Raw genomic sequence first — 14,907 nt, 5'->3', positions numbered from 1 at the left:
AAAATCTACCTTGTCTTTCCAAGATTTTTTGAAGCAGTCGTGCTTCACGAAACAGTGAATACCTTAAGCTAAATATCTGCTGTAAACCGTCAGATAAACAGGGCTTGACTACAACAGAAAATACTAATTCAGAAGTCAAACAACAAAACAAAGTTTTTAACTTTTTGACACAGTTCTGTAAGAAAATGAATAAGCTAAAACAATCATTTAATCACATCAGACAGTCACAAATAATACCGTTGATACATTTAATCACATCAGACAAACACAAATAATATCGTTGACAATTCAAACTGCTTTGTAAAATGCTTTTAAAAATCTCATGCCTTAGGTATATTGATAATTTTAATTTTGACAATAAATCTAATATAATTTTCTAATTTTTAATATTTAACAAAAAAAATTAAATTTTACAGTTTGTGATATTTGAAACTACATTTGTGAAAACAAAGAAAAAACTTTTCTTATTGTTTTTTTAATATTGTTATTTACCTCATACTTTTTTCTATGAAGATTTAAGTGAGCCCGAACGAAATTTTACAGCACATACTAAGTACGGATTACATTTCTTGTTTAAAATGATACTTTTATGGATATATATCGTTCAATCAATCTATCTGATAATTTTTCCGAAAAACAATCTGTATATGTATAAACTTCTTAATCTGATGTGACGGTAGATCGTTTAAAACATGCAAATTCATTTAAAATTAATTTAAGCAAACTATTGTCAAAATTTCGTAATAATAATATGTCTTCTAATGTTTAATAATAATATGTCTAAACCCATCTGGAGTATGAATTTATAACAATAAAGATGGTATTATTCGTCGAAAAGACACAGAAAGTGTTCTCCAGAACTAGAATTTCTTTTTGTAAGTCTTATTCAAAATGTATGTTCTTGAAACATAAATCTTTTAATATAATTCTTTTAAATATAATTCTTTTAATATAATTACTTGAAACATAATTCCTTTAAATTAATATAATTCAGTTAAGATAATTCTTTTAGCGTAAACCTTTAATTAAAAATAAATAATTTAAGACAGCTCTTTTAACTTATCCTTTTAAGGTTTTCTCGCTCGCTAGCCAACTGGCAACAAGGTTATCAAAGCACAATGCTCGTGCTAAGACTAATAAATGCGTTTTTTAACTGAAATTTCTAGAATATTATTATAATGACACTGTATATTTTCCTTCCGGTGAAACAGAACTTGAATTAGAAATTAAAGTTTTCTTAAGTGTCTAAACGTAATCAAAATGATGTTTTGAAAAATTTTAATAAATAATTCAAAGAATTTCTTTAATTTGTAAACAGCAATACGTGGACAAACGTATGGTCTCAAAAAATAAGAGTTTTTAGAAACCTCGAATGAATTAAAAAAAAAAATGTCTTACATTATATGTCATGAAAAAATTATTTATTCATAGGGATAGGTGTAGTTTTATTAATAAGTTTATTCATTAACTTTCAATAAATGCTTATAATGAAAATCTGGGATATTTATAAAACTTGTTTGTTTATATGTAATCAGGGAACTGCGGTATATTACGGGCATTACTTTTCATAGATGTTACTAGAAATCCAGTAATTCCCTGTGATTTAAATCAAAGCGGGATTGAATATTAATTTTTTTTATTTATTTCTTGATATTTTACCGTCACATTATTTCATTATTTAGTAAAGCTAAAAGCAAATTCTGAAATTTATGACGCTGAAATTCATTATTAATGAATGAAAAGAACTTTTTTTTAGCATTCGTGCATGTCTAATTAATCTTATTTTTTCACACTGCTTCCTAAAGAATTTATTAAATTTACACGAAAAATGACCTTTCTGTTTAATAATTTCTGTTTTTTGTTAAAAGCAAATGGCTCATTTTTATTAAGACATATTTAGCGAAATTTTAACTGAAACACCTCATTTGTTGTCTTTTTTCAATTGTGTACACGTTAAAAAGCAACATTTGATATAAAACTATAAGAAATTCTTTTGAATCTGAACTTTGGCATTGAATTAGTATCATTTTCACTCACTTTATTAAATAAACACGTTTTGTTTAAAATAAAGCTAGAATAACCGCAATGTTTATTTTAATTTCCCAACTAGATGCTTTTTTTAAAATTCAACATTGATCTACCTTTTCCAACTGCATAGCCCCTTTTGTTATTCTCTTGGTTTATAAAAAAGTAAAAATTCAATAATTCTTCATACAGTATTGCACATAAAGTCACGAAACTACTTTTTTTTTTTTTTTTTTTTTTTTTTTTTTTTTTTTTTTTTTTACAATTGCAGAGACGTTAGGTATATATTTTTGGAAGCAGGAAAGTTGAAAAATTAACAACGCTTTCGCCGAGAACCGGACCTCTGGAATACCGGCCCAGTGTGCAGAACCACTACACCACGAAGGCACGCCAAAAAGGCGGGAGAAATACCTTATATACATACCCTTTTAAAAGGCGACTGGGGTTTTTAGGGGACCCAATCGCGAAATCCTGGGTGAGGAGAATCATCATCACCACCCTTTTTAGTGAGGTGCGAGAAATACCGTATACAATGAAAGATTTCATTGCCAAATTACTTACATTTTTCAGCGACATTTGTTTGAGGCTTTTTCGTAACAGTTATTGCTCGCAAATATCTTGTCCTTGTTTCCGAAAGGTATTTTACAATACTGTTGATTTTTGATGACATGCTTAATTATTTATTATATATAGCTTCAAAACTTGAATTGATGTAAAGCTGTGAAGTGCTTGTGTCAGTGGGCATGAGAAAAGGTAGTGTTCTGGAGATCCTCTTTCGCTGAAAACACAATTTTGTGAGGAAGAGATATTGTCTCATAGCAATAAATTCTTATTAAGAACTGCAGCGCTGTTCTCAACGCAGCTAGAAATATAAAAGTTCATTACGATGGCTGTCTTCCATGAGCATGACCGCCAGACGTGGAACGATAATCTGCACAACATCGAAAATTACCTTGTCGCGTCAAATAACTTCCTTCAGCATGTCAAGTGACATAGGACGATATTAGTTCACACATGATTCCAAGTAGCCAAAATTCACAAGAATTAAGATTTGGCGAACATATAGTAGTAATACGTGTGTGGTTAAAAGGACTGAAGACGAGATCGTCATCAAATGCCGATTTCAGAAGATGCTGAAAAGGACATACGAATGCGTTCCCTCTTGAATAACTGTAAAACGTTGGAACATTTTCTATCTTTTCGCCTTTGACAGAACAGTTGGCCCACTGGATTAGGTGCTCATCAGCCTGTTGGATCCCGTCGTTGGAATTTTAAACAAAATATTGTTTAATACTCTGCCATCCGGGATTTGACTATGCAAAGTAGGTAATACTAAAAGAAGGACATGAGTATGAAGGGAAATGCATGGTGGAATGCTGATGACAGCTTATTTGGAACACTGTAAAGTAGCATGTTTTTTGCAAGGGGTACTATGAAGGAAAATGCATGGTGGAATGCTGATGACAGCTTATTTGGAACACTGTAAAGTACCATGTTTTTTGCAAGGGGTACTATGAAGGAAAATGCATGGTGGAATGCTGATGACAGCTTATTTGGAACACTGTAAAGTACCATGCTTTTTGCAAGGAGTACTATGATGTTGTGGAGTACAATTTTCGCACAGTTATAACACATGTTTTCTTTCAATTAGAAAATTATTTTTTATTTTGTAAGCGCTCCCTAACTCTGATCTATGAAAAAAACACTTCAAAATACACCGCCGTAGATTTTCTGAAAGGAAAGGTGACCTATGAATAATGCAATAAACCTGAACCATGCTGTCCTCTTTGATTGATGCGAAGGGATTTCTGAAATCGCGTATGGGTTCTCTCTCACGCTGATGAGGAGGTTGTGTTAACACTTCCAAAGAAAAAGTGCGTCTTATAGTGCGCAACGTTTAATAACCAGTCCCATAATTTTACATGTATTAAAAAGCCCAATTAACAGACTCATACGAAATCGGTTGGGTTGATTTCTGTTCTCATGCGTAATAAATTTTGTTATGATATACAAAGATCATCATGAGAAATCGCCACATAGTCCCATACGAAGTTCCAAGCCTACGCTGCCGCTACAGTTTTACCAGACAGTGAAGAATGCAGCTAATCTGGCTATAAAATATTTTAGAAATACAAAACAAAAAGTTTTTCTTTGCATTTCTCTGCAAACCGCATCGTTCTACGTTCCATATTTTTCATATTACAGATTTTTTATTTATTGTTGTTTTGATCACGTGGTGCATATAAAAAGTTCATAATAAAATTTATAGCTATAATCTCGCTGGGATTATAGTTGTAATCTAATATGGATATAGGCAACTATAGTGTAGTAATGTAGTATCAGAATCAACGACAGTAAACTGGAATGAATGTACATTAATGCCGATAGCAGATTATATCCACTACAGTATGTTTGTTGAAGAATTAATGAATTTACCAGGTTATATCCACTACAGTATGTTTGTTGAAGAATTAATGAATTTACTCAACCATTTTGTACTGAAGTTTTAGTAAGAGAACTGAGGGATGTATTTTTATATTCTTCTAGTAATTAGTATTTGCTAATGCAGAATTCTAGCAAATAATGTTATGAAAATAATGTGATTTTAGTAAGTAGTGTCAGGAAAAGTTAACTCATTAAATTTAGTTTAGCACTAAAACAAAAACTCATCACTTAAATTGTTAGTTCCGAGAAATCTTTGACAGTTTAGGTTTTAATTTAATCAAGATATTACTTTAGAACTGAAGGTAATAATTAAGTAACTGTTAATTGAAAAAGAAACATATTAATGTAGAATTTTTAATTAAAGAATTCTGTTCCTTTCCCACAATTGACTTTATTTTTAGTTTTATTCAAAGCCTACGCGAACCTACGATTACATTCTTGCCCAGATTTAAAATGTTTATAAATCTTAAATATTTATGTGTATTAGGTGTGCTTCTTCCTAATTAATTAGGTATTTCTAATTTATTAAATATATCGTGTGTTTTCAATTTTTTTAAGTAAGGAGCGAACTGATCAAAATCGCTAAAGGCTATAGTCAGTTAATATTTTAAGATATTTCTTGGTTAGGTGTTACGAACTAGTTTAGGTTGTGATATAAAACCGATTTTATTTTGCATTTGCTAGGAACAGAACTAGTGGTTCTTTATAAATAAAGATAGCAAAAAATCCCAAAATAGCATTTTATTTCTGGGATAGACTAAAAACCTGAATTTTCTTATTTTGATGCATCAAAAGTGCCTATTTATCTTCATTTCGCCATTAATATGTGCTAGCTTTAGCCGTAACTTGCCCTAGTTTATTGGCAAATCATGGCCAATTCATTTACATCAGATATTTTTTTTTATTATTTATTTATTTGAACAAAATTTAAGGCATCAGTCAGTGACGCATCTGTTTACATTCCGATAAAAAAATGCTTTTTGATGTGTACTATTAAAAGGAGTTCTATCTTAGTAAAACCGCCCTTGGGAATAACGCAATTGGTCCTCATCAAATACTTTTTAAGAAATCCTCCCCTTTAAATATTTTCTATTTGAAAGTTATCATCTTAATGTCACGTGCTGAATGAATGATTGCATGCACAAAATTATTCCGAGCCGTAATTCATCGTCATTTGTTGGGAATCGATTTGCAAATTGAAGGTAAAGGGAGAAAAACTTTTTCCTTTCAGTTGTTTTTCTTTTTCATCAAGTAATAAATTTTCTCTCTTTCTTTCAGATACCTAAAACTTTTCAAGGATCTAAAATCACTTTAATGCAGTTTCCATACTTAAATCTGTCACCGGAAACAAATTGGTTCCATTAACATGCTTGTACAAACAAAGGGATATAGCTGAATAAAAATTAACCTGCACATTGTGTCCCCTAGTTTTTGTTAAAAATAGAACGAGGGAAAAAAAGTCGCGTGTCATTTCGTTACATAAAAACTTTTTTTTTTTTTTTTTTTTTTTTTTTTTTTAGTCGGGGATTTTTGCATATTCCGCTTTAACAACACTGAAAAAGAAAATATTTTTTTTTAAGAATCTGGGATACCGGCTGGGCGTGTGACAGCGTAAAACGATCTACAAATCGGTTTCCCCGAATAAAAAAAAAAAGTAAAAATAATATATAAAATGGGGGGCGGAAGAAAATGTTGCCCCAGAGCTAAAAAAACCAAAGTCATTCTTCCAGATCAATAAGCAGCTTTTTTTTATACAGTGATTATCCTTTTTTTACTGTCAACATTTTTTGACAGCCCATATCGTTCAAATATGGAATCTACGCTTACAATTCTTTGAAAAACGGGTAACCGTCAGTAAAAGCTATAATTTTTTTTCTTTCGTTATTATCGGAAGCCTTAGTACAGAGAAAAGTCTATCTCGCGTAAGTTTCCGTCGCGCGGATATTTTTTAGATCGAAATGGGACATGTATAGCTGACAGTAAGTGGAAGTCAAAGTTGTTTTATATTTTTTATAACTGTAAGGCATGGGAAATGGTGTTTCAGTCGATGACTCATGTCATGACTGCCACTTTTTCATCAGAAGATGTCCCATATGACTTGGGTCCGGAATTGACGGCTGGGAATATATTTCAGATGCTTCTTAAATTATATACTATATACACATATATCCACTTTAGTTGCTATCACTTCTTAGGAAAACTTGACGTTCTTATGGAGATCAGACATTCTTGACATGCAACAAGAAACGCTTTCATGCTAACGACGTATATATACTAGAAAATTCTGAAAATTTCTTAAATGGAATTTCTACTGTATATTAATTTACGAAAGTTTTCTGATCCATGTCTTAGCACTATAAAATCCAGAATCTGCATTTCTTTACGCTTTTACCGCTATGCATTTTCTATGCATATTCAAACGTTTACATTATACTGAAAGGATGGTAATCATACTGAACACAAAATAATTATTGCGGGAAAACCAAGCTGCCCTTCTCTCAAAACCATATATATGTAGAGCAGTATTTTTGGTTTATTAGCGACAATACACATATACGCGTAATTGGACATATTATTTTTGAGTATCTATGAAACGACAACTCAGATAGCGACAATAATTGAATTCGATTTAATTAAAAGCAGCAAATGATTTAATTAAAATGAACTAACAACTGCGAACACTCTCAAAAATATTCCAAACTATGTAACTATGTTAAAGCAGAACGCGCAGCATCCTCTGTTATAGTATTGGAATAAATAAAAATCACCAATTTCTTGAAGCGTAATCATAGAATTTGAATGAATTACAATCACCAGTATTCTGAAAATATAAACCTCAAATCAGAATGAATAACAGTCAAGTAGTATTTTCGAAACGTAAATGTGAATTCGAATAAATTATAATCAGTAACATTCTTAAATTATAAATGTGGAATTAGACTGAAGCATAATTTCAGTATTTTTGAAATATAAACGTAGGACTTGAATTAATAATAATCATCAATTTCTTGAAATGAAAATCTGGCACTAGAATGAAAAACACTTATTAATATTCTCAAAAATATTTCAGAGAATCTTCCAACACGGCTAAACATTTCTTGCCTTATTACCAAAACACGTTGTCAGAACGAGATATTTCGATACTAAAAATAAACTCAGATACTCATAAAAATTAAGGCAACAATGGCGGTAACGGTCAGTTGAAGTTTAAAACTGTCTACGAAAACTTCGATACTAACAGATATTCCTCGCATTATTTAGTGCCACTGCAAATGAAATCTAGTTTTGTTTTCTCCAGTGTCTAACCCAGATACTGCACAGTCCATAAAGTGATACGCTTGAATGAAATGGCATGTCGCAATTTTGTCGTCCTTGTAATATTTTGTAAAGATCTGTGTATGCATTCACTCCAGTAAAGAAGCAACATGGTTTATCAAGAACATAAAATGCTAAATATAAAAAATACTGTTTTTACACCGTTTTGAAATTTTAGTTTAACAGCTGAAAGATTTTCAAGCTGAACATTTATGACAGACATTTTAGTTTTAAAACTAATTCCAGAAACTTAAGCTAAGGAAAAACTAAACCTAGTACATTTAATTTAAAATAACAGTACCAAACAAACTAAATAATCCCAAGCTCTTCCTATGATGTTACTCAAACATAAACTAATGTGACGTGTGCAGATCTGTGCGCTTCTTTGACAAATTAAAGACATTATAATTATCCAAGATAGAGCTGTGGATGGTTTTCGCTAAGATCTCTTTCAAAGTAATTCCGCGTAGTAAAGACACGACACGTGACTTCAGGCGTTAAGGAATAAAATAGTTTTGTTATGTCTATAGTATCTGTTCAAAAAGAGTTTTGTTACGTGTTTTATGCCATTTCATTATATTATAGTAGTGCTGATTGTATATTAGTTTAAATAAATGTCTTACAGTTGTATGTACTTTGTCATATTTCAGTGCCTCCAGTAATTGATCCACACTACTTTAGAGAGAGTATCACTGTAGACGAAGAAGCCAGAACCAAACTTATGTGCGTTGTGATCAAGGGCGATCCTCCTATGCGCTTTCACTGGTTGAAAAACGGGCAGACATTTCTAGCGCATGGTGATACCACAGTACAGACATTTGAGGATACATCTATCGTGACTTTCAAAAAAGTTGTGTCCACTGATAGAGGACAATATACCTGTGTTGCAACGAATGTAGCTGCATCCACTAATAGAACTAGTCAACTTATTGTAAATGGTAAGAGAAAAAATCATTTCTTTTCCTTATTACGTAGTATCGTATTTGCTGAATGTAATTTATTTTAAAATGCATCATATTATTCATCATTAAACATTTTTATAATTTTTCCAGTGACTTTCATTAATTTCTTTAACTGGTTATGATGTTTATGGAACAAGATAATGGATATGCGTTCTATGCTTAATTTGAAAAAGAGATGTATTATTAAATAAAACAAGGAATAGAAATGTTATCATAAAAATATGCGAATAAAAAGTAAGAAATAAGTTCAAACTAAATCTCGAAAGTTAAACAATTACTTGAAAAAATTAATATTAATCTTACGTGCATAAACTCCCTCTTTAGGTATCTTAGCAAAGAGAAATGAGATTTTACTTATAATTTCTACATAGATAAAATCTACGAAAGATACTTCCAATAACCTCTTGTCCTAAACATTTACTATATACAGCGTGTATCACTACAACGTTGACAAACTTTCAAGAGAGACAGGGTACACCTAGACGATGGGAAATCGCATAGCAATACATGGTCGGAAACGCTTTCCTGACGCGGAAGTAACGACACAAAAGGCAAAAAAGGAAGGTCACAAAAGGTGAGACGAAACATGTTTTATTATGTTTAGTACAGCAGAAATCTAGGAATAAGAACAGAAACAAACAACGATCGTCATTAAAGAAGGTGTTCGAAATTACGCCCCCGAGCCGTGATGCAGGCCTCAATTCTCTGGCGCATGGAAGATCTGCATCACGAACGGAAGATCGCATGGAAGATGCATGACGTACGGTTCGGGTCGTATTTTGAAAACCTTTGATGATGATCGTTGTCTCATTATGTGTTTTTCCTTTTTTTTTAATTTATTTATTTTTTTTTTTTAGTCCAAAGGGATTTGAATCCCGAAGGACTATTAGTTTCGTTTTGGCATTTTGCGTCGGACTCATAAATGTCGGTTCACTTTTCAAACTGTTGCCACAAAATGTTAGAGTTCTGCATTATATTTCAAGAAATTAAATAATGAAAAATCTGGTATGTATATTTCTCGTATTGTGATAAAACAACGGTACATAGAGTCATCGAAGTTTGAATAACGTAATCCTCCAACGAATATGAGCATGTGGAAGACCAAATTTGAAATTTGAAATTTGTTTTATGATCGATTTCCTGTTTTTTAAAACTTTGACGAATTTTTGATTAACAAACTCAAGGATTTCAAAGCGAGCAATGGCAACATTGTGCAGAAAAATATTTTTATCTCCAGCGCGTGAGTCTCTGTATCGTAAATTCTAAAGATATGCTCGTTTTAAAACTATTTTGCGATATTGCTGTTGCACTGGATCTTATGGTTTAAGTGCGAGGAACATGATATTTAATAAAGAAAGGTAACACACTGTTAAAAAAAGCCCCTTTGGACGTAATTTAAAATCTGAAACATTTCAGATTTTTTTTTTTTTTTTTTTTTTTTTTTTTGTACTCCGAATAATGAAAATGTTTTCTCACCCTGTTCGTGTCCTTTCTTTCTCGATTTTTGTATCGTGACTACGCGCCAGGAAAGCGTTTCCTGACTTGCATTGCTACGCGATTTCCCATTGTCTAGAGTTTGTCACCCCTGTACTAATTAGCTCTGTATATCAATGTCGTAGGAAAATAGCAATCCAAAAATATTTGTACGTTAATTGCTCTTTTCTGACTCGTATGTTGGAAGGCATGCAATAGGAAAGGATATGGGGATTCAGTAAGCCACCAACAAGTCCAAGAGCATTTAGTTAGCCAATCAAGATTGCATTTAGCCATTTTATTGCTGTGAAACATTTGGTACACACGGCTATATTTGTGGGGGGAGACATACCTAATCATAATCGCTCATCTTACGTAGGATATTTTTTCTACTAGTACTATAAAGATGCTATTTTTCAGATTCATAAATGTCATTTCACAGCAAATATAATAAAGCTGAACCATTAACATAGTTTACGAGCCATCACTACTACTGAATTTGCGCTACACATATTACACCTGTAAGTAAATGTAACCCATAGCTATACAGAATAAAAACTCATGAAAATTTCAGAAACAAATCACTCATCCTGTGAAAACTTGGAACTCTATGCTAGTTGATTGCATTATATGTCTTACAGTGATAACTGTGCCTCCGTTTTATTGCCTTACACAATAATGCAACAGATTTGTGTATAATCTGTTTGGTGTGGTAAGGGTAATGTATTATTTCGGTATATTTCAAAGGATTTCCCTTGTAATAGAGGTATCACTTAAATTTCATTAAGAATCAAAATATAGATCTTGATATACGTATATGTGATATTTCGGCATCAAAGTTCAAGCATGGTTTTTGCAGAGTGGTAAGGCTAATCCAAAAGAAGAGGCAAGTTGATTTAGTTTTTAATGGTACATCTTTATTCCATAGCTTTTATTCAATTATCACTATAGATCATTTATTCGTTACTAAATAAGAGTATTTAAACTTAAAGCGCCATAACTTATTCTAGTGAGCAGTGTCCTGGCGAGGACACTGCTCACTTTTCACGTCTTCTACTTTTAAATAGCCTAATGACTCTACATTTTCCACGAAATCATGGGATATAAGATAGTGTCATATTTATTATGAGTATTTTTTCTATGTTATACTTATTAGCCTTAGTATTTTGTGTCGTATTTGTTATTCTTCGTATTTTTTCTGTAACAATGTGTTACCAGAATATTTCAGAGCTATTTTACGCTTACCAGCTAGCTGTATTTTAACTTTCATTAAAATAGAATTCAATTAAAAAAAAAATATTACATACGTGGAACCGAAGGATTTAATAACATTTGCTCTAAAAGATATTAAAAAAAGCTTCACAAGATAAAAAAAAATTCTTCAAGGATAGAAAAAATCAATCAAAAACCTTTGAAACATGTGAGTTATGTTCTTGGAACTATAAATGGGAGAGAATTCACTATATCTTTTCGATCGACACCTAGAACTCAAGATGAAAGGGAGAAGATTAATTAGGAGATGGATGGAGAAAATTATGAAAAAGCTAAGAGAAATCACTAAAACCCGTGTAAAATATGTGAGAATATTTGAATAAAATCTTCTGAAGACCTTACTGTGAAGATGAAAAAATAATTCTAAAAATAAAACTTTCTTCTTGAAAAGGATTGTGCAATTCAGTGAAAGTGACACATTTAGAAGATTAATTCATGATGATCGTTTTTACCAGAATACAGTGAAAATTCTTTTAATTTGCTTTGTATTAGCAACAAGAAGTTTTTGCAAAATAATTCTTTGTGAACAGCAATGTTAATTTACAAGTAAGTAAATCATTTCTTAATAGTGGAAATACGTAAGATGTTTCTTTAAGCTTGCACGTTGCAAATTTTTAACCTATTGACTACGTTTAGTTTAATAATCACTAGGATTATTTACAAATGCAAATGATCTTTAAACCTTAAATTCATATTCTTTTCTTCTAGAACCCCTTTTAGGAAGTAATTAGAATTACACTTTTTGTTTATTATTACACTTATTGCTTCCAAGTAGAAGAATTAATTTTGTAAATGTTATATTTCATGGTAAAATGGTAAAATAATTTTTAAAAAGTTGAAACTTAAAATAAAAAAATAAATAGTAATTAAGGTCCGATTTTCAATCAGATGCCAGCTCAAGCCTTGAAATGGATGCAAACTCATATCTTTGCGATGACAAACTTGAAAGATCAGAGTATATATCTGTTGCAATTAAAAGCAAATATTTATGTGTTATTTTCTAATAAGTCAAAACCTGACCTTATCAACAAGAAGAAATATGTACTCCTAAATTCGCTTCCCGCATTTAAAAAGGCAGATCAAAGCTTGCTAGGAAGCTAAGCATATTTTTTCGAAAGTGTTTAGCTGAGAAATTTATTTGTGCTTATTTAAAAAAAGCGATAACGATCCTCATCACTTAAGTCGAAAAGCAACACTACTGAGAACAAACAATGTTTTATGTCATGTGATGGATATGTGACAGATTTTTGTCTTTCCTGGACTAACAATTTTTGACAGACCACTTGACCACTTGGGATATAAAGATTTGCTTTATTTAATTATAGCAAAGTACTCGAGGGCTATCTGCCAGAAGGTAAGCATGCCTTCATGGAGGATTCTCTAAGGGAAACTGGCTCTTATACGCGTCACACATGGTAGCTGATGAAGGATTGTTAGTGTAATTTGACGTAACACGTAGCATAACGGTAATGTTACAGAAGGAAGACCTAATTCAAAAAACTTCGTTTTATATACGTATATATATATTTCTAATATCGTAAAATATATAATTATTAACACGTGCTTACTTGAGAAATGTAAATTAATGAACAATTGTAGTTGTTATGAATTCTACGAATAGAAATTTGCTGAAATACTGGCTAATAGGTAATCATACAAACGTTTAATTTTCTTTTTTTTTAATTAAATGCTATCATTCGATAAAATCAAAGTCTTTACCATTGAATGAAGTAATTGCTAAGGAAAAAATTTACTTTTAAAAGCTGGAAACTTGAGGGATTGCATTCCGTTTTTAACATAGAAAGTTATAAATATAATAGATTGAGTTATTATCAAAATGGATATTTCAATAAGAATTCAATAAATATTTTGATAATTTGAAACTATAGAAAAATGCATAAATATATAAATAATAACTTAATTTATCAATACCTCCTTAATTCTTCTTCTTAATTTGCGTATTTCTAGTCATTATTATCTAGTCATTATATGTAAATAATAACTTAATTTATCAATACCTCCTTAATTCTTCTTCTTAATTTGCGTATTTCTAGTCATTATTCTAAAATAGTAGCTGCTTATAATAAATTTTTCTGAACAGCTTCATTTCTATATTAATTTAATCTATAGCATTCGACTTTTACATATCGTTGTGATAAAAAATTGCGTAAGCCGTAAGCCTTAATATTCTCAGGGATTTATTGATTATCCAGTCAAGTGGTATTGGAACCGAATGCAATTTTTTCTAATTTAAGACTTGAAAACTTCGCCATTGATTCTCGGCCTAACTAGACTTCTGCTGTCTACTTGCATCAAAGTTCTCAAGCATCTTAGTGTTCTGGAACAGGCACAATTAGTATTAAGTTATTTGTAGCTGCAAATGTGAATTGAAATGAAAGTGAATATTAAATTTTTCATGAGTGCTTCCTATTAAATCTGCCTTGACTGCAAGTCTGCTCTCTTTTATGAGTCTTCGTGTACTTCAACATCTATTTAAGCAATAGACATTCCTGAATTATTAATAGTAGTTATAACAATTAGACGCTGTATATAGTCTATAAGCTACAGCAATTTCGTTTGAATATTGAACTTTTAATTTTAAAGTTAATATTGAACTTTAAAAGTAATATCTTATAGTATAAATGCTCCAAAAAAGTATAATTTCTTAGGGTGCAATGTCCTAGTCCTTTATACCCTTCCGACGCTCTTCCTCCTATGTCATGTCTCATATACGTATATGCCTAAGTCGCATACCAAGTCTATCACTTGGTATAGACAAGGTGCATAGTTTCATCACAGAACATAAGTCTATCATGTGGTTAGTCTTTCGGTGTCTTCTGTTGTCTTGATCCGCTTTTATGCTAATTTATCTTCCTCTTTCTTAAAATTTAGACACAAGTGTAGTTGGGTAATTTATTTCACAAGTGCACATCTGTGTAAGAATAGTTCATCCTAAAAGTCCTTGTGTAAGAAAAGTCCATCCTAGAAGCCCCTACCTCGGTGGGCTTCTAGGATGGACCAATGAGCATCCAGTAAAATTTCTGTCATGTCACATGACCTTTCGCATACTTTAAGCAAGATAGTTGAAAATATTCTGCCACGCAATTTTCTGTACAAAATAATTAAAGCATCGTCGATTGCTCCTAAAACTTTTCATTGCGAAGTTAAATCAATTATAGAAAATTATGAAGATTTCACTACCTGGTTGAAATAAATATAAACACATTTTGGATACTTCACAAAAATATCGATGTGAAATATTACTTCATAAGTGGTGAATAAGATGAAGAAATAAATATGTGATAAACATCTGAGCCCAAATGTAATCTTTACATATAACTATGGGTATGAGAAACATATTTACACCAATTATATATGTATATAGAAGTCAGCACTTTTTATTGCAGTCTATATG

General features: G+C 31.3%; 1 protein-coding gene and 1 long non-coding RNA gene across 2 annotated transcripts in view; one reads left to right on the top strand and one right to left on the bottom strand.

Annotated features, from left to right (window-relative positions):
* LOC118181837 (cell adhesion molecule Dscam1-like) overlaps positions 1-14,907 on the top strand; it is a 1,450,682-nt gene that overhangs the window by 1,228,350 nt on the left and 207,425 nt on the right. Inside the window, exon 10 of the mRNA XM_085816862.1 lies at positions 8,436-8,723. Within this exon, the coding sequence (XP_085672988.1) occupies positions 8,436-8,723 (288 nt within the window). The remainder of the gene's footprint in view (positions 1-8,435; positions 8,724-14,907) is intronic.
* LOC146997162 (uncharacterized) overlaps positions 1-14,907 on the bottom strand; it is a 101,383-nt gene that overhangs the window by 47,283 nt on the left and 39,193 nt on the right. The gene's annotated exons all lie outside the window — the stretch shown is intronic.

Source organism: Stegodyphus dumicola, chromosome 5, assembly GCF_044657685.1.
Source record: "Stegodyphus dumicola isolate Sdum_Otavi_A_Nest chromosome 5, ASM4465768v1".
Classification (NCBI taxonomy): domain Eukaryota; kingdom Metazoa; phylum Arthropoda; class Arachnida; order Araneae; family Eresidae; genus Stegodyphus; species Stegodyphus dumicola.
The sequence above is the reverse complement of the archived record's forward strand: the minus strand, read 5'-3'. Positions and strand labels throughout refer to the sequence as shown.